The 26,397-nt window shown below is 36.0% G+C and overlaps 1 protein-coding gene across 20 annotated transcripts in view; it reads right to left on the reverse strand.

The window, feature by feature from the left end:
- LOC114342206 (twitchin) overlaps positions 1-26,397 on the reverse strand; it is a 159,817-nt gene that overhangs the window by 17,361 nt on the left and 116,059 nt on the right. For 18 of the 20 annotated variants that reach the window (XM_050663424.1, XM_050663425.1, XM_050663413.1 and 15 more), the window contains 24 exons: positions 23,076-23,201; positions 18,579-19,629; positions 18,171-18,518; positions 17,851-18,018; positions 14,286-15,482; positions 13,291-13,899; positions 12,924-13,226; positions 12,005-12,759; positions 11,787-11,922; positions 10,843-11,730; positions 10,015-10,596; positions 9,661-9,963; positions 7,200-8,969; positions 6,856-7,137; positions 6,421-6,726; positions 5,952-6,254; positions 4,121-5,893; positions 3,347-4,064; positions 1,931-2,676; positions 1,560-1,862; positions 1,177-1,455; positions 992-1,097; positions 736-941; positions 215-675 (listed from right to left, as the gene is read on the reverse strand). In XM_050663424.1, coding sequence (XP_050519381.1) covers positions 215-675; positions 736-941; positions 992-1,097; positions 1,177-1,455; positions 1,560-1,862; positions 1,931-2,676; positions 3,347-4,064; positions 4,121-5,893; positions 5,952-6,254; positions 6,421-6,726; positions 6,856-7,137; positions 7,200-8,969; positions 9,661-9,963; positions 10,015-10,596; positions 10,843-11,730; positions 11,787-11,922; positions 12,005-12,759; positions 12,924-13,226; positions 13,291-13,899; positions 14,286-15,482; positions 17,851-18,018; positions 18,171-18,518; positions 18,579-19,629; positions 23,076-23,201 — 13,719 coding nt within the window. The remainder of the gene's footprint in view (positions 1-214; positions 676-735; positions 942-991; positions 1,098-1,176; positions 1,456-1,559; positions 1,863-1,930; positions 2,677-3,346; positions 4,065-4,120; positions 5,894-5,951; positions 6,255-6,420; positions 6,727-6,855; positions 7,138-7,199; positions 8,970-9,660; positions 9,964-10,014; positions 10,597-10,842; positions 11,731-11,786; positions 11,923-12,004; positions 12,760-12,923; positions 13,227-13,290; positions 13,900-14,285; positions 15,483-17,850; positions 18,019-18,170; positions 18,519-18,578; positions 19,630-23,075; positions 23,202-26,397) is intronic. The other 2 variants (XM_050663419.1, XM_050663416.1) reach the window with 2 other exon arrangements.

The raw sequence follows: 26,397 nt of genomic DNA on the forward strand, positions 1-26,397 counted from the left end.
TGGAAACTCATTCTGCGAAGCTCTTAGAGCAGCTGAAGATAGAGACCAATGGAAAAAAATTGTTAGGAATATTGGAAGAAATCACGATCTTCAGTAATGGGAAACGACAAGAGAAAGAGAGAGAGAGAGAGAGAGAGAGAGAGAGAGAGAGAGAGAGAGAGAGAGAGGGAGAGATAAATGTATCAATGAAGTCAAAAGTAATTAAATTACTTACGTATACTCTGTTGGACTCTGGTACAGTAATCTTGTTTTTGCTCCATTCGCATTTTGGTGCCGGTGCTCCAGATAATGGAATATTAATGTTAATAGGCTCTCCAGCACGGACCTTGATCTTGCGTCCAATGATACCATCAAGCCACAATTTGGGTTTCTCTTTCATAGGTTTAGCCGTAAATGTATTAGAAGCATCGCTTGGCTTACCATTACCAGCAGCATTGACTGCAGATACTCTGTATTCATATTGGTGACCTTCTTGTACTTTATCGTCATAGTATTCTGTATTTCTAGTGGGTTCCTTATTGATTTTGACCCATCGTCCAGTAGCTCTGTCACGACGTTCGATATCGTAACCAATAATAGGAGATCCTCCGTTGCTAATAGGAGCAGACCATTTGATCTTAATGTGATCCTTATCACTGTCTACTAATTCGGGTTTGCCTGGCTTTCCAGGTACATCTACAAGAAAAGTGTGTTGATAATACTATGTTTATTAAAAAAAAAACAGGAAGTACTTACCGTATTGATTCTTGGCTACAATGGGTTTGTCAGTTTCTAATGGATCTGAGCGACCCTGCATATTTTCAGCAAATACTCTAAATTCATATTTGGTTCCTTCCAGCAATCTTGGTACAATGGCATGCTGATATTTAGGGTTCACATAGTTGACAGCGGGTACCCATCCACCACCATGTGTTAAGTCTCGTTTTTCGATAACATAGCCACTAAAATGTTAAAATTAATATTTGTGCCAAAGAAAAAAATGTGAACTTACGTTATTTCGCTGCCACCATTGTCCTTTGGTGCCTTCCAAGAGAGTGTGACACTCTGGGCAGTTACTTCTTCATATTCTATCGGTTTCTGTGGAGGACCAGGGCGATCTAACAAAAAAAAAACCAAACAGTAATTATGTAAACACTAGCAATAATATTTATTAAGTTATTTCGGTTAAAAACTCACCCAATACTGTAACTTGGAATGACCCTTCGTCAATACCAGAACTGTTCTTCAACAAAATATGATACAAACCACTGTCTGTACGTTTGGCATTAACAGTATGAATGGTTGTATGGTATCCAATTGATGTTACAGTAGTACGCTCATTAGCAGATAATGGTTTGCTTCCCACAGTCCATGTTACCTCTGGGCATGGTTCCCCAATAAAGTCTACATCGATATGTAAAATAAGTCCAGCTTTAATGCGTATGTCATTAAGGGGCGTCTTAATTTTGGGTGCCACTAAAAGAGAGCATTATTCTGAATCTGACAATTCAACAAAAACAATAATAAGTTGTTTTTCTTTACTAAATTTTTTAGTGATAACTTTCTAGATATATACTTACAGAATCTGGCTTTAGCTGTGACTAAATCAGATGGTTCAGAGGGTTCGCTCTGACCGGCAGTGTTGGTGGCAATAACTCTAAACTCATATTCTTGTCCTTCTGTTAAGTCAGGTACTGTAGCATTATTTTTACTTGCTGGTACATGTACAGCGTTGGTCCAATATGGACTTCCCTTTTCTTTCTTTTGGATAATGTATCCTGTGATGGGGGATCCACCATCGCTCTTGGGTGGATTCCATTCCAGGTCGACATGATCTTTGTCCCAGTCGGTAACGGCTGGTTTACCAGGTGCACTTGGTTCATCTGTAAGAGTTATTATATACATGAAATAATATAGGTACATAAGACAATATGCTTTAAAGTCATCTTACCAAATTCATTTTTGGCGATAATACTTTTTGGTGTTTCAAGTGGTTCTGATTCACCGACAGCATTAACAGCTTTAACTCTGAAGTAATATTCTTTTCGGTGAATTAATCTTGTAATATCATGAGACGTAATAGTAGCCATTCCTGCATCTGACCAGGTACCACGTGATACGTCCATTTTTTCCACAATGTAATGCAAAATAGGAGATCCACCGTCATCCAAAGGTATCTTCCAACTGAGTCTTGCACTATCTTTAGTAACACTGCTGACATCTAGTGGAGGTTGTGGTGGACTAGGCCTGTCTATTACAGTAACTTGTGCTGAAGCAGAAAAGCTACCCAAATCATTAGTGAGGGTTAATGTGTATCTTCCAGCATCTGATCTTACAGATGAAGAAGTATCGAAGGAAACTTTGTTGTTGTATACGGCCATATCAATTCTGTCACTTGATTTTATTTCTTTGCCATTACAGGTCCACTTAGCTGTAGGCTTGGGAGATGCTTCAATTGGAATGGTCCATCCAAAGCGTTGTCCAGCCTTAACAGTAATATCTTCAAGTAGATTCTTGTTGAATGTTGGAGCCTGGAATCTAGGTTTGGCAATGACTGGAAGACTAGCTTCACTAGGATCACTGTGTCCTCCTTTGTTGACAGCGATTACTCTGAATTCGTACTCTTCTCCTTCGACTAAATTAGGTACTGTAGCTTTGGTAGTATTACCAGGAACCTCACAGGCTCTTTCCCAAGTTCTGAAAACATTAATGGTGGATATATTTTATTTTTAATTTATTTAAAATATACATAAATGTATTTATGAAACAGTTTCTAAAGTACTTGACATATTATATAAGAATAATAAAAGACAGACCTTATTCACCTTATTAGAAGGACAAAGAAAAAAACAAGGAATTAGGAAAATATCACACATATTTAAATGCCAAAACTGAGGCAGGAATAAGTATTAAGAATAAATAATACATCAAAAATTAATTTATAAAGTACAATAATTAGTAAATACATATTTAGTCTCTCCAATCAAAACCAATCGATTTTGAAAAGGCTTCTGACAAGGTCCGACATAATAAAATACTAGAAATATTGAAAATAGCCTGAATTAGACGATAAACATATACAAATAATTACAAATCTACACTGACATCAAGTAGCAAGAATAAAAGTTGAACAAGAAATATTGGATGAAATAAATATAAAAAGAGGAGTGAGACAATGTTGTATACTTTCGCATTTACTCTTTATCTTATATTCAGAGGAAATATTTAAGGAAGACTTAATGGAGACAACAGAAGGTATTATTGTGAATCAAAGGATGATGAATATATGCAAATACTTAAAGAAGAGAAAGATAGCCAGTCTTGGAAATGTTGCATTTAAATTATTCAAATAAGGCAGTCTACATACCCATGCCTAGGTCTTTTTTCAATGATATATTCACTGATTGGTGCTCCGCCGTCTTTCTTAGGTGGAGTCCATTCAAGATCCACGTGGTCTTTGTCCCAATCTGTAGCTTGTGGAACTCCAGGTCTGTCTGGTTTTGTAAATGGATCCTTAGCAGTAATAGGTTCAGTTGTCATTAGTGGAGCAGATTCTCCTTCTTTGTTGACTGCTTTGACCCTAAATTGATAGTCGTGTCCCTCTGACAGATGATCAACTCGCATGGAGGTACCTATTGCTTCTCCACATGGTACCCATCTCATATTTTCGGTATCAAGTTTTTCTACAGTGTAATGTGTGATTTCTGTACCACCGTTATCTTTGGGTGGTTTCCAGTGAAGTGTCATTGAGCTCTTAGTAACATTATCAGGTCTAAGAGGACCTTCCGGAGGAGTGGGAACGTCAAGTACTGTGACTTTAACTGTTGCTTCATCTCTGCCGTTAGCGTTTTTAACAGTAAGGGTATATGGTCCACTATCAGATCTTTTAGCATCTGTAATTTTAAGACTAGTTTTGTAGTTTTCACTAACGATTTTGACACGATCGTTGTTGAAAAGAACGTCCTCTTTATGCTTCCATTCTTTAGACGGAGGAGGTTCTCCGATAACTGGTACATTGTACTCAATTGAGGAACCCACTTTAATCTTAAGGTCCGCGAAGAAGTTTCTGTCGATCTTTGGAGCAACTAAAAAGAGAATAACAATTGGAATATATTAATAACGCATAAAGATTTATACTTACGATTTTTGGGTCTAGCAACATGGATTTTAGATGCGTCACTTGGTTCTCCTGGACCTGCTTTGTTGATCGCCCTGATTCTGAACTCATAAGGCGTGCCTTCAATGAGGTCTTTAACTTTTCCTTTAGGAACATCCCCTTCAACTTCAGCACATTTCTCCCAGTTGGGATTATATTTGTCACGTTTTTCAATAACATATCCTGTAATTGGTGAACCACCATCATTTTCTGGTTTATCCCATTTAAGCTCAACGAAATCTGTATCGTAATCGATAATCTCTGGAGCAGATGTTTTTCCAGGTTGGTCAAATGGATTTTTAGCTTCAACAGCTTGGGTAGTTTGAAGAGGTTCTGATTTACCTTGTCTGTTGACTGCTCTTACCCTGAACTTATATTTGTGTCCAGGAACTAAACCATCTACGGCTAAAGATGTTTCAGGGCCGTCAGTTTCACCGGCTTGTACCCAGCGACCTGTAGCTTCGTCCATCTTCTCGACGATATATCTTTCGACGGGTTGTCCACCATCGTCAGCTGGTGGCCTCCAGCTAAGTTTAGCTCCATTAGCGTGGACATCAGATACTTTAAGAGGCCCACCTGGTGGACTTGGGACATCTAATACGATTACTTCAACTTCAGCAATATCTTTTCCATTAGCGTTTTCTGCTGTAATAGTATAAGTTCCGGATTCGGCACGTGTTGCATTTTTAACATTAATTTTGGTATTGTACTCTCCATGTTGTACTTTCATTCCATCACCACTCTTGAGTTCTTTATTTTTAATCAGCCATTTAGTGGTAGGCATTGGCTCACCAGACACCTTAACATCAAAGCCAAAGCTTTGTCCAGCACGGATTTTAACATCAATGAGGTTAGTTCTGTCAATCTTTGGTGCCAAATTGCGTGGTTTAGCAATAATAGTTGGTGTTTCATTACTAGCATCACCAGGACCAGCGGCATTCACAGCCCTCACACGGAATTGGTAAGGTTGACCTTCAATAAGATCTGGCACAGTAGCCTTAAGTTGGTCACCAGGAACTTCCAGTGCCTTCTCCCAGTCTCCAAATTTATCTTTCTTTTCAATGATGTAACCAGTTACTGGGGAACCTCCATCATCTTTAGGTGGAGTCCAAGCCAAATCCACATGATCTTTATCCCAATCTGTTGCTTTAAGGTGACCAGGTGCTCCCGGTTCATCAAATGGATTTTTAGCAACTATTGTCTGTTCAGCTTCGAGTGGTTTAGATTCTCCCTCAGCATTGACAGCAGCTACTCTGAATTTGTATTCATGACCGGGAGTGAGTCCAGTTACTTCGAAGTTAGGGTCTGTAGATCTTCCACATGGGACCCAGCATCCAGTTTCTGGATCCATTTTGTCAACTTGATAATATTCAATGGGAGTACCACCATCATCTTTAGGTCTCTTCCACTTAAGTTTGCATCCATTTTTGTTAACATCGGATACTTGAAGTGGTCCTTGAGGTGGTGTAGGTTTATCAGTAACAGTTACATTAATAACATGTGTATCTTTTCCTGAGCTGTTTGAAGCTGTAACTTTGTATTCGCCAGTGTCGTCTCTGTTTACAGGGCGAATTGCTATCTTAGTATTGTAATCAACATTGTCAATTGTAGTACGGTTGTCATTTTTAAGAGTTCCACCGTTAAAGCGCCATTCTACAGACGGTGGGGGTTCACCGATGATGTTAGCTTCAAATTTAAGAGGTGATCCAGCGGAAATTGTGACGTCGTGTAGATAACGTCTGTCAATTTTAGGTGCCACTGAAAATAAACACAAAGGTCAAATAAAATTAAAATAATTGTATTAGATTAAACTTACAGAATCTTGGCTTAGCAACAAATGTTTTGCTAGCGTCGGATGGAGGACTCAATCCAGCTTCATTTACTGCTACTACTCTGAACTGATATTCATTTCCTTCAATTAAACCTGGGATTGTGGCCGATGGCTTGGGAGTAGTGGTCTCCAAAGCTTTTTCCCAAATAGGACTGTATTTGTCTTTAATTTCAATGATATAGCCGGTAATAGGGGAACCTCCATCTGATATTGGTTCAGTCCACTTAAGATCTACATGATTAGCAGACCAATCTTCTGGTTCTGGTGTACCAGGTCTTCCAGCAGTAGCTAAAATTTTAATATACGCAGTTAGCGAAATTCGTATTCAGTCGTAAGATAAATAAACTAAATCAAAATAAATTTTATTTAATTTATTTGCGAAATTGCGATCTTCAACGCCTTGCTATTAAACAAAATCAAACAAAACACATGAACAAGAAGTAGTATGACTTACTGTAGGGATCTTTAGCTACAATGGTTCCAAGAGTCTCAAGAGGTTCAGATTCACCCTCTTTATTAACTGCTTTGACTCTAAATTTATATTCATGTCCAGGAGTAAGACCATCGACTTTCATTTCTGGTACAGCGCCAGTAGTTTTTCCAACTGGCAGCCATATTCCAGTTTCCGGATCGAACTTTTCAACAACGTAGTTTTCAATTGGTTCTCCACCGTCATCTTTGGGTTTCTTCCATTTTAATGTACAGCCGTCCTTGTGAATATCTGATACTTCCAGAGGACCTTCGGGTTGGCCTGGCTTCGCTACAAATAAAGATTTAGAAGTTATTTGTGATCCATAATGACAGAGCTATTTATAAATGTACCTCTATTATCATCAAATTTACATAAATACTATATTTCTAGTAATGTAATAATGCGATCTTTACTTACAAACAACTGTAATTTCGATTTCTGCCTGATCTTGTCCAAACTTGTTTGTAGCAACAATCTTATACACTCCAGTGTCCTTGCGTTCGGGTTTATCGTTGAAGAACTTGGAGTTGTATGGGATATTATCAATGCGTTTATGGGAGGTTTGGATTAGAGTTCTGTCGTCTTGGTACCATGAAACATCGGGCGCTGGTTCTCCACTGATCTTGACATCAATGTAGATTGGTTCACCTTCCTTTACTGTTAGGTTGTTCAGGTTTCGGCGATCAATCTTTGGAGCCACTGAATAAAAAAGTTAAAGATAATAATAATAGTAATTATTTAATCATAAAATGTTTACTTACATCGTCTGGGCTTCGTAATGACAGACTTGGATGCTTGACTTGGCTCGCCAGGACCTGCGGCATTAACAGCTCTCACTCTAAACTCGTACTCAACTCCTTCATCGAGATTATCGGCAGTACCCTTTGTTTCGAATGGACCAGTTTCTCCAGCTTTGGTCCATTTTGGTGATCCTTTCTCCCGTTTTTCAATAATATATCCAGTGATTGGAGATCCACCATCATTCGCAGGTGGAGTCCATCTTAGATCAACACGGTCTTTGTCCCAATCTGTGACTTCAGGTTGGCCAGGCGCTCCCGGTTCGTCAAATGGATTCTTAGCTACTATCGTTTGCTCTGCTTCTAAAGGTTCCGATTCACCTTCTGCGTTAACAGCTGAAACTCTAAATTTATATTCTTGGCCAGGTTCTAAGTTATTAAGTTCAATTTTAGGATCTTTGGTTCTACCTGCCGGTACCCATCGTCCGGTAGCTGTATCAAGTTTTTCAACTTGATAATATTCAATAGGAACACCACCGTCATCTTGAGGAGGATTCCATTTAAGAGTACAGCCTTCTTTGTGTACATCACTGATTTTAAGTGGACCCTCAGGTTTAGAAGGTTTATCCAAAACTTTAATTTCGATACTGGCTTCATCTCTTCCAGAATCATTTTCAGCTTTTAGAGTTAGGGTACCAGTATGTTCTCTCTTTAATACACCTATTACCAATTTGGTTCTGTAATCTTCGAGATCCACAGTAATATCATCTCTGTTCTCAATACGAGCTTTGTTGAGGAACCAAGTCTTGGTCGGTGGTGGTTCACCACTAACTTTGACATCTAACCTGATATGCTGACCAGCACGAACGGTAAAATCTTTAAGGTTTGTGCGATCAATCTTGGGTGGAACGAATCTGTCTTTAGCAGTAATTGTTTCTGATGGAGGAGATGGTTTGCTGTCGCCTCCCTTGTTAACAGCTTTGACTCTGAATTGATATTTTTGTCCTTCTTGTAAATCAGGAACCTTAGCTTCTGTTTTATTACCAGGAACTTCAACGGCTTTCTGCCACTTTCCGGTAACAGGATCTTTCTTTTCGATGATGTATTTCTCAACTGGTGCACCACCATCATTTTTAGGTGGAGTCCATTTAAGGTCAGCATGTTTCTTACTCCAGTCTTTTATTTCCGGTTTGCCAGGAGCATCAGGTTCGGTGTATGGATTCTTAGCTGTGGTTGGAACATCAGTTACTAAAGGTTCTGATTCTCCTTCAGAATTCACAGCTTTTACTCTGAACTGATAATCTTTTCCTTCATTAAGGCCAGTAACATCTGCTTCTGGTGTTTTTGTGGTAGTTACTGGCACCCATCGTCCGCTTTCGACGTCCATACGTTCAACTACGTATCCGGTAATAGGTTCACCTCCATCATCTTCAGGAGGTTCCCATTTAAGTTTACAACCTTCTGCGGTAACATCTGATACCTTCAGAGGGCCTTTAGGTTTGGTAGGTTTAGCAATAACTTGGAGTTCTACTTCTACAGTGTCTACTCCAGAGTCGTTTCTAGCAGTAACAGTATAGGTAGCAGTATCGCTTCTTTGAACGTTCTTCATTATGAAGCAAGTGTGGTAATCTTCATTATCAATCTTAATTCTATCGTTGTTTCTTAGAGTCTGCTCTTTCAAAGTCCATACAACAACTGGAGCAGGTTCACCTTTAACATCTGCTTCCAATCGCAATAATTGTCCTGTACGTAGTACTTTTTTATTCAGGTTCTTACGGTCGATCTTTGGTGCCACTAAAAGCAGAAAAAGGTTTAGATAAGTATACCATTTAGTTTTTTTTATTTTGTTTCACTAATTCCCTTAAACAACAGAAGAAGGTAGCACAAAATCAAGTGCAATAGAAATAGGAGTGAGACAAGGCGATTCTCTGTCAACCACGCTATTCAACATAGCAGTAGAAGGAACAATCAAAGCTAGCGGAATTAAAGGAACTATTGCCCACTCCTCAATACAAATAGTAGCATATGCAGATGAGATAGTTCTTATGGGAAGAGACAAGGAAAGATTAAAATATGCAGGAACAACCCTGGCAAATGGAGCACGGAAAAGAGGTTTAGAAATTAACGAAGGAAAAACATAAACTACTTAAACGACTTCCTGATTAAGAAGGTCACCAAATGGAAGCCAGAAACTGAAAGACCAAGAGGAAAACCCAGTCATGAGTGACATCAAAATCCTGAAAGTGAGAAACTGGAGGGAACTATGCGTATATCGAAATGAGTGGCAGAAATTGTAACGAAAGCCAAGTCATACAACAAGCTTTGACAATACACAAGAAGAATGCAGAGTGATTCACCGCAATAAGTGAATCGCAGAGATCTAAGTAAGAGCGGTAAACATTCCATCTGGAATGAAAAGCCTTGATGATGATGATGAGTCTCCTTACAAATTTACAAGTTATAAAAAGTATTTGGTTCTACTTACGGAATCTTGGCTTGGCTACAACTGGTTTAGATGGATCGCTAGGTTCGCTAGGACCTGCTTTGTTTACAGCAACAATACGGAATTCATATTCGTGTCCCTCTTCTACGGCTTCGACTCTGCCAGTAGTTCTATCTCCAGGAACAGTTGCTGCATCTACCCAGCCACGACCAGCTTTATCGTGCATTTGAATAATATATTTTTGAATTGGTGCTCCTCCGTCACTTACTGGAGGCCTCCATGCAAGTTCTACAAAGTCCTTGTCCCAATCTTTGAGTTCTGGGCGGCCAGGTTTGCCAGGTTCATCTACAAATATGCCATATATTTTTTTGTTCTATTGTTTACATAAAAACTTACCAAATGGATTTTTAGCAATGATAGTTTTCTCAGTTTCTAATGGTTCAGATTCTCCTTCTTTGTTTACAGCTTTAACTCTAAATTTATAAGGTTTACCTTCTTGGAGACCAGTAATATTAGCTTCAGGTTCGTTGCTTCTACCACAAGGTATCCATTGTCCAGTAAGTGGATCCAGTTTTTCGATTTCGTAATGATCAATGGGAGAACCACCGTCATCTTCTGGCTTTTTCCATTTGAGTTTACATCCATGTTTGGTCACATCACTAACCTCAAGTGGACCCTTTGGTGCCTTAGGTTTACCAAGAACCGAAATATCAATTTCAGCTTGATCTTCACCCACTTCGTTCTTAGCAATAATTGTATATTTGCCAGAATGAAGACGTTTAGATTTAAGGACAAAGAATTTAGTATTGTAATCCACATTATCAATTCGAATTTCTTCAGTTGATTGAATTTCTTGGCCATTGAATAACCAGGTGACCTTCGGTGGAGGTTCACCTTGAATGTTGATGTCTAAACTGATAGATAGACCAGCTTTAATAGTCGTTGGTTTAAGGTTGGTTCGGTCAATAAGAGGTTTAACTGAAAGATAAATGAACAATATTAATTAGGTGATATTATAAGAAGCAATAATATAGAACATATAATTACGGTCGATACGAAAAATCAATATTAATTAGTTGCCTTAGTAACTTGAAGCTGAAGCAATCCCAGTCACTTGAGTTTCAAGTTATCGAGAATCGATTGAATATATTATTAAAAGTGATAAATTATAACAATTTAGGTAGCGACCGCTTTGGTAAAATAATAAATAACAATAATACTTACGGAACCTGGCCTTAGCGGTATGCCAGTTGGTTTGTTCAGATGGTTCAGAAGGACCTGCTTTATTGACAGCTCTTACACGGAACTTATATTGGTTACCTTCTTCAAGTTTTGGTACGGTTCCGTTACATTGAGGCCCAACTTCTGCTACTTTAACAAACTGTCCTCCGAATTTATCCATGGCTTCAATAACATAACCAGTAATTGGAGATCCACCATCTCTGACTGGTTTGTCCCACTTAAGTTTGACAGATCTTTCATCCCAGTCAACAATTTCTGGTAAACCGGGTGGTGCGGGGATGTCATATGGGTTCTTAGCATGTATAGATGCGTCTGATTCGAGGGGTTCGGATTCACCTTCCTCGTTAACAGCTTTGACTCTAAAGTTGTACTTTTTGTTGGGTTCAAGACCAGTTATTTCATGGTCTGTCTTGTCCGCATCTACAAATCCTGCTGGTACCCAACGTCCAGTTTGAACATCTTGTTTTTCAATGACGTAACCAGTTATTGGCAAACCACCGTCGTCTTTGGGTTTGTCCCATTTAAGTTTGCAGCCTTCTTTATGAACATCGGAAACATCAAGAGGTCCTTCAGGTTTTCCTGGTTTGTCCAAGATAATAACCTCTACAGTGGCTTCATCAAAACCAGAATCATTTTCTGCTTTTAGAGTGTAAGTTCCAGTATCTTTCCTTCTTGTCTCACTTAATTGAAGTTTTGTATTATAATCTTCGTTTTCGATCTTGACATTACCACCATTTTCAAGTGGTTTGTGAGCGAAACTCCACGTGCAAACCGGTGGAGGCTCACCTTTGACGTCTACGTCAAATTTGACAAGTTGTCCAGCACGAACTTTAACAGTGTGTAGTTTTTCACGATTGATGAGTGGACGTACTAAAACATGACAAACACAAAAAATAGACGAACACTACAAATATACAAATACTTACAATGTCTAGCTTTAGCAATGTGTGGATTAGTTGCATCGCTAGGTTCTCCTGGACCAGCCTTGTTAACAGCTCGTACCCGGAACTGATATGTGTTTCCTTCTTTAAGTCCGGGTACTCGGGCTTCACAAGAAGGAGACTATAAAAATAACAAAATAACAATATAATTAGGGTTTGGCTAAACGTAATATGAAAATAAAATTCTTTTAGAATATACTTACGTCTGTAGAAAGGATTTCGTCCCAAGATGTTGAGAACTTCTCTTTTTTCTCAATGACATAGCCAGTGATAGGTGCTCCTCCACTGCTTTTTGGAGCAGTCCATTTCAAATCAACGCGATCAGCATCCCAGTCAGTAATTTCAGGAGTTCCTGGTTTACCAGGAATATCGTAAGGATTTTTGGCAATTATCGAACCATCTGATTCAAGTGGTTCTGATTCCCCTTCATCGTTGATAGCTTTAACACGGAAGTCATATTCATGTCCTTCTTGTAAACCCTTAACATCCATTTCAGTATCATTTGGTCCAGTTCTTCCAACTGGAACCCATCTGCCAGTTGCTTTGTCGTATTTCTCAACTTGATAGCCGGTGATGGGTTTACCTCCATCATCCTCTGGTTTTTCCCATTTAAGTTTACATCCACCTTTGGTGACATCTGTAACTTTAAGAGGACCTTTTGGTTTGGAAGGAGATGACAGTACTGTCACTTCAACTTCAGCTTCATCAAAGCCATGTTCATTCACAGCTTTAATTTTATAAACACCGGTGTTCTTTCTGATAGAATTAGTAATGTTGATCTTAGTATTGTAGTCGACATTTATTATTTCTATATTTCCCTCTGATTTTACTTCTTTGTCAACATGGAACCAAGTGCAGGTTGGGGCAGGTTCACCTTTAACATCAACATCGTACTTGATTGGTTTTCCAGCACGGACCATGATAGGTTTGAGATTTGTTCTATCGATCCTAGGCTTAACTGAAATAAGAAATAAGTATTGTTGCGAAAATTTAACCCTATCGCATCTCAGTTTTTATCAAATATTTCGTTGGAAAATTACTGTGCAAATATGGAATTTCTTTATAACATTAAATTATTTCTATCGAAATATTTGATAAAAATAAGATACAGATATAACTTACGTGCTCTATGTTTGATAATTTGCATTTGACTTGCATCTGATGGTGTACCACGACCAGCCTTGTTGACTGGTATTACACGGAATTGGTACTCCCCACGCTCTTTGAGGTCTTCGACGCGAGCTTCTAGTTGATCTGCAGGTACTTCAGTAGCTTTTTCCCAGTCGGGTTTATATTTATCTTTCTTTTCAATGATGTATTTTTCAATTGGAGCACCACCGTCATCTTTAGGAGGTGTCCATCTGAGGTTAACTCCTTTGTTGTCATAATCGATTATTTCTGGAGTACCTGGTTTTCCAGCCGCGTCTAGAATGTTAGAAATAATATTAAAGTGTGTTTATTTATTATTAATATCGAGTAAATATCTTACCGAATGGATTCTTGGCTACAACTGGTCTTTCAGAAACCAAAGGTTCGGAATCACCTTCAGCATTGACAGCTGTCACCCTGAATTTGTACTCAGATCCGGGTACGAGCCCAGTGACTTCGAATTCTCCTTTACCGTCAGGTGACATTCTGTCAGCAGGCAAACGACCAACACGTACCCATTTGCCTGTAGCCATATCCATCTTTTCAATTTCGTATTCTTTGATTGGAGTACCTCCATCATCTTCTGGTTTCTTCCAGCTAACTTTAGCTTTTTCTGCAGTCACATCAGATACAACTAAAGGTCCTTCAGGGGCTGCTGGTTTGCCCAATACAGTCAGTTCAACTGTTTCAGTATCCTTTCCGTTAACGTTTTCAATAGTAAGCGTGTATTTTCCTGAGTCTTTACGAACAGCGTTGAGGAGTGTGAAGTCCGTATGGTAGTCGGAGTTTTCTATCTTGATACGTTCACTATTTGATAATGGAATGTCATCTCTCCATACCCATTTGACAGATGGTGGAGGCTCTCCCATAAAGTCAACTGCCCACTTATGAGTACGGCCAGCTTTTATAGTGACAGCTCTAAATGTTTCACGATCAATTCTTGGTTTTACTGTAAAATAAAATCAGTATTTAACAATAAGATCTACAGATAGAGGTCTGTACGATATGTTGAAACGTCCTAATTCCGAAAATATTCAAAAATATTCGTATTTGCCTTGAAAATCAATCTGATACCTGAAAATAATCATTAATTACAAACCGTATTTGAAGTTTTTAACTACCAGGTATAGTTAATCATCATATTTCCTCTAGAAAAACTATCCTATAAATAAAATCATAGGCAAAAGAAATTCTTGTTAAGAAAAAATGAAAAGTGGACCAAAATGAATGTAGTAACTATTTTGTGTATGTTTCAGCAATTATTAGTATTTGAAACAACGATATTTGCTTTAATAATATTAAAGAACACAAGCGAATCAAACAAAAAAATCTTACAGTTTTTGTGTTTGCAGAGGTGGTTAGCTGTTGGTGCGGAAGGTACACTAGGTCCTGATTTATTGTGTGCTTTCACACGGAATTGATATACCATATTTTCTTTTAAACCAGGTACGACCACTTCAGGAGTAGCGTCAGGCGTCTTGGCTACCTCAGTCCAATCAGCTGCAAACTTATCTTTCATTTCGACTGTGTAATGGGTGATAGGGCGCCCACCATCGCTATCTGGTTTAGCCCATTTAAGGCTGGCACTCTTGTTGTCATAGTCAAAGATTTCTGGTTGTCCAGGTGCTCCGGGCTCATCGTAAGGATTCTTGGCTAGAATAAAGTCATCGGTTTCCAAAGGTTCAGATTCTCCTTCTTTATTTTTAGCTCGAACTCTAAATTTGTATTTCTTCTTAGGTGTCAGGTTCTTAAACGTAAAGTTTGATTCATCAGGACCAACTTCACCTGCAGGAATCCATCTTCCTGTGTCCATATCCATTTTTTCTAATATATAACCAGTTAGGTCAGTACCACCCATATCTTCTGGTTTTTGCCATGCAACTTTAACGTGATCTGCACGGATTTCCTCGACTTTCATAGCTTTGGGTGGTGTAGGTTTATCTAAAACAATAACTTCCGCCACCCCTTCACAAGTACCAGAGCTGTTGGTAAGTACCAAACGATATTTTCCACTGTCAGCTCTTGTACATCTGCGTACTGTAATAATAGTGTTTCTGTCATATTTGTCGATAGTAACTCTTTCTTCCAAGTCGGGTTTGATTTCTTTTTTATCGAGGAACCATTGCACCTCGGGTTCTGGTTCACCCCCGTACTTAATATCGTACTTTACAACTTGTCCCTTCTTGATAATAATACTGTTTAAGTCATTACCAATAATAAATGGTTTTACGAATCTACACTTAGCTATGATAGGTTTGGTGGGATCACTAGGTTCTCCTGGTCCAGCCTTATTAATAGCCCTTACTCTAAATTCGTACTGACTGTTTTCCTTGAGTTTAGGAACAGTTCCTTTCAGTTGGTCACCTGGTACTTCAACACCGGTTTTCCAATCTTTGGCGAATTTTTCTTTAAATTCAATAACGTAGCCAGTAATAGGAGCTCCACCATCGCTGTCAGGTGTCTTCCAAGTAATGTCTGCGTGGTCAACATCCCAGTCAACTACTTCTACATCTTTAGGCTTGCTGGCTTCATCTGAAATTTGGCTTTATTTATAGATCTTTCTTTTTAAAGCGTTGCTAACATCGTTCTTATTTTTGTTCTTTAGATGTACTCGTTTTTTATTCATAATTTTTTTCTATATTAAAAATTTATTGATAATATTGAAGCAATTACAGATTAAGAAATTGGGAGATTTTGAGCGGTGGTGTTATCGAAGAATGCTACGAATATCATGGGTAGACAAAATTAGCAATTTTGAAGTCCTTGATAGGGTTAATAAGAGGAAAGAAATTATACAGACAATTAAGAGGCAGAAGTTTGAATATTTCGGTCATACAGTAAGATGCCTTCGTATAGTCTGCTGCGTTTGAATATATAGGGCAAATTAAAAGATAAAAGAGATGAAGGAAGAATACTCCTGGTTACGAAATCTAAGGGAATGGTTTAGTCTGAGCTCTAACCAACTGTTTAGAGCTACCGTAAGCAAAATAAGAATTGCCATGTTGATATCCAACTTACAGCGGAAATAACACACAGGCCAGAATTAATAACAAACTAACACAGCCGTAATAAGCAGAGGTGTAACCAGGATGATCCTAAGGGGGGAAGGTTACAGCTACTTGATGATCTATGGGGGTAGGCATATGTCAAGGAGATTCATTGAGCCCGCTGATGTTTAACCTCATCATGGATGGAATTATTCATAAAGTCAAAAACGTGAGTATGGGTGAAGGGTACAGAACGGGTGAAGAAATTATCTCTATAGTATGCTATGCAGATTATGGCATACTTATTGCAGAGAATGAAGATGACCTTCAGAGACTTTTATATCAATTTAATATAACAGCAAGAAAGTTAAACATGATAATATCACCAAATAAAACAAAAAGTATGGTAATCTCTACAGATCCAATAAGGTGCAAGCTGGAAGTGGACAGCAAAATAATCCAGCAAGAAAGAAGTATCAGCTACCTGGGAGTGCTAACGCACAGTTATGGTGATACAGAAGCGGAAGTTGCCCAACAAATAAACAAAGCCAACAGAATAGCAGGATGTTTTAAACACACTATTTGGCGCAACATACATCTACGGACAGAAACAAACGCCAAGATCTATAGGACAGTAGTTATAAAAAGACTGATGGAAACGTGTGAAATGAAAATAGTCCAAGATATCACAGGAAAATCATTATGGGATAGACAACGTAGCACAGACCTCAGGCAAAGCTGTAATATAGAGAATATAAATGACGACATTGAAAAGGAAAAAAATGGTATAGCCATATAAGCAGAATGGGAGAAAGAAGAGTGGTAAAGATAGCACGAGTCATCATCAAACGGCCGAAGGAGTATAGGAAGGCCAAGGAAGAGATGGAGTGACAACCTGGATATCTGATGAGGAGGCATCCGAAGATGGGACAGGTGCGAGCCTATTAAGGAAGCAGGAAGAAGAAAAAGAAGATAAGATTATGTTAAGTTATAATAATAAATAAAGAATATGTCTCACGTATAAAGTATGTGGCTCAGAATAATGTAGGAGTAGGAGAGGGAGCCCAAAGAAGACCTGGGGGAGGCGATATATTAGTGAGCCCACAATGAATAATAATCTAAAATCTTTTTGCTGATTGAAACTGATTACTAATAAAGTGCCACATTTAATTGATTATTTCTTGTTCTTCTCTTTTGATGAAGTCTTCTCTGGAGTGATACAGTCCAGTCTTCTCTGAAGGCTGACGAAGACTCTTCAGAGAAGACTGTGCTGTAAAAATTTGTTTACAACTCTTTTAATGATAACTAACACTACTTGATTTATCTAGTCAATTAATTACGAATCAACACTTTCTACTTTTGATATACAAATACAAAAACAAATGAACTACATTGTTTTACAATAACTATGTTTAATAAACAATAAATTGTTAATCACTGACAAATGATATGGACAAACAATAACAGTACAATTAAACGAGAACATATAAAAAACGAATTCGAATGAACATAATGTAAAATTTTGCTGATTTTTCGTCCTGTTTTTTAAATCCGCTTGTTAGCAACACTAAGGACAAAAATTGAAAATGATATTATAGTCGTGACATTGTAAAGAGAATGTACTGGGTTATACTGAGTTGTACTACGCTCTTTAAATACTAGTCAATAGGATTCAAATCTGTTGTGTTGAATGGCCAAAATTCTTTCGACCAAAACATGACAACAATTTTGTACCAATGACATCTGTGGGAAAATACGATATTTGCCAAGCAAATAAACTTTTATTAGAATTTTCCGTTTTATAGATATATCGATAAGATATAGTGAGTCAAACTGTAGCAAAGTTTTGGCGCTGGACCTCATAGAACCCAGTATATTCTCATACCAATATGAACAACGTTTAAAATACTTACCCCAAGGATCTTTAGCTAATACTGGTTTACCGAATAGAGCAGGTTCGCTAGGACCTAGCTGGTTAACAGCTCTGATTCTGAATTTATATTCTTTCTTGGGAATTAGTTTTTCAACTTTGAATGTAGTTGGTTCATTGGCTTTTACTTCACCAACATTTTCCCAACCAGCTAAAAAAATTGTTAAATATATTGTTTAAATAGCACAATCATTAGCTGATGACATATTGGAGAAAATAGAAGAGACAGGAAAAGAGTGGAAAAATGCAATAAAGAGACATGAAAAGATATGTTTATTAAACAAATATTTATTCAACTCTTACCTTTGAGACTGAGATCTTGTCGTTCAACAACATAATGGAGAAGAGGTGCTCCACCATTATCTTTGGGTGGTTTCCAGGATATTTTACAGTTGTCTTGGAATATATCTGTTACATTAACGTCTTCTGGTGGAGCAGGAACGTCCTGCATGGTGATCTTGACATCTTTAACATCCTCACCTTGCCCGTTCGATAATTTGATCTGGTATGGACCAGATTGGTCTCTGGATGGTTTTTTAATTTTGAATATGACTTTGTCGTCTGAAATTATTGTCTCTACGTCTTTTAGAGGTAGTACCTTTCCGTCTTTGATAAGTTTAGCTTCCAAAGGTGTCTGTCTGGTTCCACTAACTATAAATTTTATTTATGTTAATTATTTATATATAAAAATAGGTTTAGTATGCTACTTACTTTTGTATGGTACTTCAAGGACAATAGGTTTGCTAATTGGTGCAGCGAAGTCTGATGGGAAGTCAATTTCAGGCTTGCTTTCACCTTTTTTGACGGAAAGCATCATGGAAGATTCAAGTTTTCCTGATACACACTTAATTTCACCGTCATCTGCCATATCTAAACCATTAAATATGAGTTGGTGCTTGCCACCTCCCAAGTTTTTGATCTCGACTCTCTCAGAGGGCTTGATTGGTTCGCCATTGAACAACCACTCGCACGGGGCTGTTTGATCTTGTAGTTCAATGTCCAAAACTAGTTTTTCTCGTTCAACAGCAACAGTGTCTTTCAGTTTTTTGTTAAAGCGGTTCAAGTAGTTCACAATAAGCTCAGCTTCGGTTTTGTCTGCATTGGTAGTACAAGAGTACATACCAGCATCAGTAACTTTGGCGTCTTTAATTACCAGTTTGCGTTTGCGACCATCTTTACTGATAACTACTCGTTTATCTGGTTTGATTTCTTCTCCGTTCTTAAACCACTGTACATCACCACCAGCATCGTTGAGCTCACATACTAATGTAACATTTTCTTTTTCTATAAGTTGTTGATGCTTAAGTACTTTCACGAATTTATATGGGTAGTCTACAATATTAACTTTAGTTTGTGTCTTTTCGGTTTGTTTTTCTAGTTTGCAGGTGTAATCACCAGCATCATCAAATGTCGCATCTTTAATAGTCAGTCTACAGACTCCGTTAATATCTTTAGAGATACTAAATTTATCATTATCTTCCAACTTTGTCTCTCCTTTATACCAACCAACAATGGCCAAACTACTGCTTACAGTACAAGCCAGTTCAACTTCATGTTTGGTGTATCCATCATATTTTTTCTTCAGTGCTTTGGTAAAGGTGTAACATGGATCTGGTTCATCTACTGTCAGGAAACCGGTAGAGCTGACTCCTCCGATTTCAATTGTGTATTTTCCAGTATCCTCTACTTTAGGATTGCTGATGATCAGCTGGTACACGTCACCTTCATTCTTAAATTTGTATTTAGATCCTGGGAAAAGTTCCTAAAATTAAAAGAATAAATATGTTAGATACTCGTCAACCACATCTATAGTGGGATAAGATGGTAAAATCTGTACTCGACTGGATACTTATTTGAGATTGGGCACTCGAAAGTATACAGGGTGTTTGGTAAAGAATAGGCCATAGCTCAACCATAGATTTCTGAGGTTAAAATAGGTCGATTTAGGCTAACTTACCTTAGTACGAAAGTTGATAATAACCGAAATACAGGGTGTCATAGTTAAACTTTTATTTGATTTATTCTTGATTATTTCCAAACAGACATGGGATAATAACACAAAATTTGGTAAGCGGGGGTTTTTGGGACGAGGAATCTAAATTCGTTACCAAAAATGATGTATTACCCAGAGGGCGCCACATACGCCTTTCAGCGCTCATTTAATAGGTTCAATTTTTTATTATTACCCACTCTACATATACTTTTTGAATCAAAACTTTTATTCTATTAATATTTTTACTTAAAAAAGGTATACTACATTTATCTCGCTAAACTCAACCGTTTTCGAGATAAACGCATTTTAAATCTGCGAGGCAACATACTTTTTTGCATAATCAAATTGTAGTTACACCCGAAAAATAACTTAAAACCATAAAAATTTACAAAAATGTATCACCAATTTCTTCAAATGGAATTTGCGATGCAGTGATATAAATATGAGAACTAGCACAATTATTATGGTTTCAAGTTTACTTTTCGGGTCTAACTACAATCTGCTACAATTATGCAAAAATTTATGTTGTATTGCAGATTTAAAATGCGTTTATCTCGAAACCAGTTAAGTTTAGCGAGATTAATGTAGTATAGCTTTTTTAAGTAAAAATATTAAGAGAATAAAAATTTTTTTCAAAAATTACGTGGAGTGGGGGATAAAAAAAATTGAACGCATTAAATGAGCTCTGAAAGACGTATGTAGCGCCCTCTGGATAATACATAATTTTTGGTGGTGAGTTTAGATTTCTGATCCAAAAAACCCCGCTTACCAATTTTCGTGTTGTTAGCCCATGTCTGTCAGGAAATATTCAAGAATAAATAAAATAAAAGTTGAACTTTGACACCCTGTATTTTGGTTATTATCAACTTTGGTACTAAGGTAAGTTAGCTTAAATCGACCTATTTTAAGCTCAGGAACCTAAGGTTAAGCTATGGCCCATTTTTTAACAAACACCCTGTATATTTAAAAACCCCTTTAGTAAAGTTTTTAGCTCCCTAAGAGAACCCAGGGCTCTTTTATCTCAAAAAATGTGTTTTTTCGAAAAACACTTTTCTTTAGCAATTTTTTGCTTTAAAATATCTAAAAAAAATCATTAACATATATTTTCATGACCAAAAACACTTTTTTAGGTTAAATATTTTTGGGATCTTTTTTAAGAATTTTGGATTAAAATTGAGCCCAGGGAAAATATTTAAATTTTTCAAATACTTTTTGGGTTATGTAGGTAATTTTTAGCAAATTTCCAAATAATTATTTCTCGTGTATTTTTTCCGTTTTTTGATGGTGGACTTAGATTTGCCATTTTATTTCCGAAAATCCCCAAAATTCGAAAAAATCCATTTTTTGGTGTTTCTACCATGTTTTTATCGCATAAACTCAAGTGCATGCAAATAAATAACGATTTTTGAAACTTTTTTTCTTATTTCTTGTAGCGGGATCAGGGTTGCCATTTTTTACACCAGAACATGCTCAAAATACGACAAACTCTATTTTTTTATATTTTTCTCATGTCTTTAGCATCTCAATCTTAACTGCATATGAATAAAGAACGATTTTTCATCTATTTATTTCCATTTTTTAATAGCAGCGATATGTTAGCAATTTTCAGACCGAACATACTCTAAATTCCGAAAACTGCATTTTTCATTCATTTTTTTTTCATATTTTAATTACTATTAGGTCTACTACAAAATTAAATATAATTATTCTATTAATATAATCGATAAATAATAATATTTAAATTTTTTTACTAAATCTCAACTCAAATGAGGGGGGTGGGGCAAAAATTGTCAAATCATATCACGAAAAATGTAATTTTTTCGAATTGAGAGTGTGTTTCGGTTAGCCAACCTCTCTATTTCTATTAGAAAAGACGGAAAAATAGATGAAAAATCGTTCTTTATTCACATACAGTTCAGATTATATGCTAAAAACATGGGAGAACATATAAAAAGGGGGTTTGTCGTATAAAAAATCGTTATTTATTGACATGCAGTTGAATTTATGTGCTAAAACATGAGGAAAACACCAAAAATTGGGGTTTGTCGAATTTCGAGGATGTTTGAGGATGTTAAAAATGAAAAAAAATTTTAAGAAACGCTTTTCTTTAGTTACGAGTGACTAAAATTAAAAATATTATAAATAAATCAACTAAAAAGCAAAAAATAAAAAAAAATTGACAAAATCTAACACATCCGTCAAAGAAAAGCGTGGCGCGTGTTCATCGAATAAACGGTTTTCGCCCCAAGCTTTTCTTTAACGAATGTGTTAGATTTTGTCAATTTTTTTTTATTTTTTGCTTTTTAGTTGATTTATTTATAATATTTTTAATTTTAGTCACTCGTAACTAAAGAAAAGCGTTTCTTAAAATTTTTTTTTTCATATTTTTTTATTTTTTACTTTTTAGTCTTACACTTTCTAAACATTAAAATATATCGTCATATTTATTAAAATATGTATAAAACATATGATGTACTAGCATGAAAAGTAGTCGAAATCGGCAAAAAATTTGAAACTTTATTGATTATTAATGAAGCATAACGTAAGCAATTAACGTAAAAAGTGAAACTATGTATTGTTCATATCATTAGCTATACAATCCGTAAAAGTTTCAAGTTTTTACATTGTAAAAAACAAGAGAATTTAAGCGTTTTCCATTAAAATCGTTTTTTTTTATTTAAACAATTAATAAACACGAAAAAAATTTTTTTATTGACTATTCGTGTATTGTTCCCGCGAATGCATATGTCTGAAAATTTTCATTCATTTCCATCGAAGAAAACGCAGTCAAATTAACGTCCAAAAATTTGACGCAAACTATTGAACTAAATAAAAGCGTTTAAAAATCAGAGGGCTTTTGGGTATGAAAATGTATGTTCATTAATTTTTTCAGATTTTTCAAAGCAAAGGATCGCTTAGGATTTTTTTTTGAAAAAACACTTTTTTGCGATATAGGATGCCTGGGGCCACCTAGGGAGCTAAAAATTGGACTAAAGAGGTTTCTAAATATTATGTACTTTTGAGTTCACAGTCCCAGATAAGCATCCAACTGAACGTAGATTGCACCACCTTATCACGCTATTATAGGCATTGCGGTATATTGACAATATAATTTTTATGACTGATACAATAACGCATTTAAAGGTATAAATAATACAAATAAATAGAAAAATTCTCGTGTATTTTAAAATAAACAAGATGCAAAGATCACTTACGTCTTTCCTGAACAGCCATTTTGGTTTACAGTTGGTTTTTGAGAAACCAGCGTCGAACACAACTTTCTTATCTTTTCCTTCTTTAGCGAACTGATCTACCAATGGTTTAAGGAAACTTTCTTGTTTCTAAAACATAAGAAGATTTTATATTAACGGATACTTAGATCATTTTTTAGAATATCCATTTCTATTTACACAAAAATATATTACAAGTTGTAAATATATAAAAAAATATTTATATGTTGCTTTAAAAAAAAAATGAAAAATATGAGAACACCAATATCTACATCAACATCAAAGGGTACGTGGATATAAACAGAGGACACACAACACTGAGATCAGAAGAAGGTGTTACATTGAAATTTTTTTACAAAAGTATACGAATTAGACCATAATCGGCAAGGATATTGTATATTATCTTCCATGTGAAATATCATCGTTACTAAGTATAGCTCATTGCAAAATACAAACAGACAATTTATATAATTAAGATCAATATAAAAAATAACTTTATAGACCTTGGGCCCACACTTAAAAAAATGTATTATCCCCCTCTTGAGACTTTTTTTATTCAGATATTCATGTTGAGTTGAACAACTTTTCTATTTCGGAAAATTTTCGGGAGGGGGGCAAGAGTGCGTTGGTGCGCCCGATAACTGGAGTATCCTTAAAAATTTGTCGGGCAATATTTCCAGTAAATTATAAGTATTTTTATCAAAAAATCCTACAAAAACATAATCATTTGACTTTATAGTTCGCCCCCCATGTGGAGAACGGGGCATGCATCATAAAGAGTCATAAAACGCTGATTTTTGTAGGATTGTTTGATAAAAATATTTACAATTAACTGGTAATATTGTCTGACAATTTTTTAAGGGTACTCCAGCTGTTGGAAGTACCAAAGCTTAGAAATGTCTATATTTACGAAACGTCCCTCTCCCCAAAATTTTTCTATTCCAAGACCTATTATTTTTGATGATCTGAGTCCTCAGTTTAAATTTTCTCGCATTTTAAGAAAAATCCTCTTATCCAGGATGTTGGAGATGGTTTCATGTATCAGTTGGTACGTTTCTTCTACTATATCTTCTGCTGCTTCAGATGTTGGCATATTATATACCTTTATAATGTGCTTGTTAGCTGGTTTATCATTTAGAGTTATTTAGATTATTCGACCATTTACTGGAAGATATTCATGTACATAATATTTTGCCAATGTATTCGAATTAATATTACTAGACCTTTTTATCTTGATTTGTAAGCTTCACCCATGAAAACTTTGTAGTGAGTGACCTCTCAATGTCATTTTCCTTCCCAGTGTGTCTCAAACATCCTGCAGATATCTAACTTCTTCTTGATCAGCTGATTTTGTACTATATACCGAATAGCAACATTCTATGTTGCCATTCGGTGTTTTCTACGTAATGCTAAGTGTGATTTCCAATATCCCATTTCACAGTATTCGACTAATAGTTGTGACCCAGTACCATTGTTTAGTGCCATGGATGTACATTTATTTCTGAAATCTATTTTAAAATGAACTATGAATAGTTTATTATAAAAAAAATCAATGGGAAAGTCCCAGTAGCTGGCTATATACCATGAATCATACAGAACAGGTAAAAACTTCGTTTGTATAATGGTATAAAAAGTTTTTTGAAAAACTATTAAAAAGTCATCCAAGAGGATTTGCAAAACGTTTTCAATCTATATCAGATCATCTTCAGTGCCTAGAACGAAGTATTTCCACGTTAGAATGAATGCAAAAGGTTAAAATTGTGACTAGTTAAAGAAAAAAATGTGGATAATACTTACGTTCTGCTTAGTACATGAAACTAGCAACCTTATAGAATAGGTGACATCGAGAAACATGATTTACATTTTTAAAAACTGATGTTAGTAGCGACTCTAAGTCGATGTTAAACGATAAATTTAAGAGTGCTCAAAGGGCAACATGATTCACTGCTCGATGGTAACGTGTGGTACTTGCCAGTTCGATGGACACAGATCAACAAGAATATAGGAGATGACAATCTATTTATCAGACTGAAGTGACATGACAAGACAGGTAGTCAATTTTTGGTTATGAATTTAAAATTAAATTATCAGCTGAATGGATATTAATAACTGTATTAAAGTGGAATTTAAATTATAATAAAATTAGATTCTATTATAAAAGTCTAAAAGGCAACACTCTGTTACAGAAAGAACTGTTGTTATTGTTATGTTAATAACAATGTTATTCATAGTAAAGTCAATGACATCATTGATGATAGTATAAAAAAAGAAAAAAGTTTAATTTAGTTTTGAAATAAAAAGAGAACTGAAAAAACTTGAATGTAAAGAACTAATAGAAGGAAATTAAAAGATACCTAGTAATTGTAAAAAAATGAAAAGAGTAATGTTGGTTTCCTATGATTATGGTTGTAATGGGTAACAAAGAAAGAGAAAATAAATAAATTTAGCTGATTATTTGAATTAGTTAACTAATAATTAGAAATCTACAGATGGTACTGGAGTGAACAGACTGAAATGGGTGACAAAAATATATTACTGTAGAAGTTTTTTTAACAGAGAGAGAGAGAGAGAGAGAGGTTTAGCAAAAGCAGGTTAAATACAAAATAAAAAAAAAATAAAAGTAGTGGTGGTTGCCTGATATGGTAATGTAGAAAAATATAATTTAATTAAATTACTGAAAGGATAGTAGATATGTATTTATTGAAAATGATAACAGATGATAAAATGCCAGATTAACTGAAATTATGATTTGAAAGAATGTAGAAAAAAAAGGGGGAATGACATAAATGTTAATATCAGAAATGTAAATTGAAATGTGTGTCAAACAATTGTAAATCAGCTGTCACTCCATTACTAACTACAGAATTCAAATTCTCAGTTTTCCAATTCAGACAATAACCCTCAACTATCAACATTCTTAATGCAGCTATCATCTTAATGTACATTCACACATAAATAGTTTGTCTGTTTGCCTGTTATATTATAACTCATTAATTTTTCATCTATTCCGTTCTACGACTACTTACAGCTCATTTAAAATTGTTTGACACACATTTCAATTTACATTTCTGATATTAACATGTATGTCATTCCCCCCTTTTTTTTCTACATTCTTTCAAATCATAATTTCAGTTAATCTGGCATTTTATCATCTGTTATCATTTTCAGTAAATACATATCTACTATACTTTCACTTAGCTCACTTAGTTCACAATTTATCCAGAAAATAAAAACAAAAGAAGATGCACTGTCCCGGCCAGACAGCAATCTTACACTTTTGGCCAAGAAACGCATGAGCGCCCAATAC

This window comes from Diabrotica virgifera, chromosome 10 (genome assembly GCF_917563875.1).
Source record: "Diabrotica virgifera virgifera chromosome 10, PGI_DIABVI_V3a".
Classification (NCBI taxonomy): domain Eukaryota; kingdom Metazoa; phylum Arthropoda; class Insecta; order Coleoptera; family Chrysomelidae; genus Diabrotica; species Diabrotica virgifera.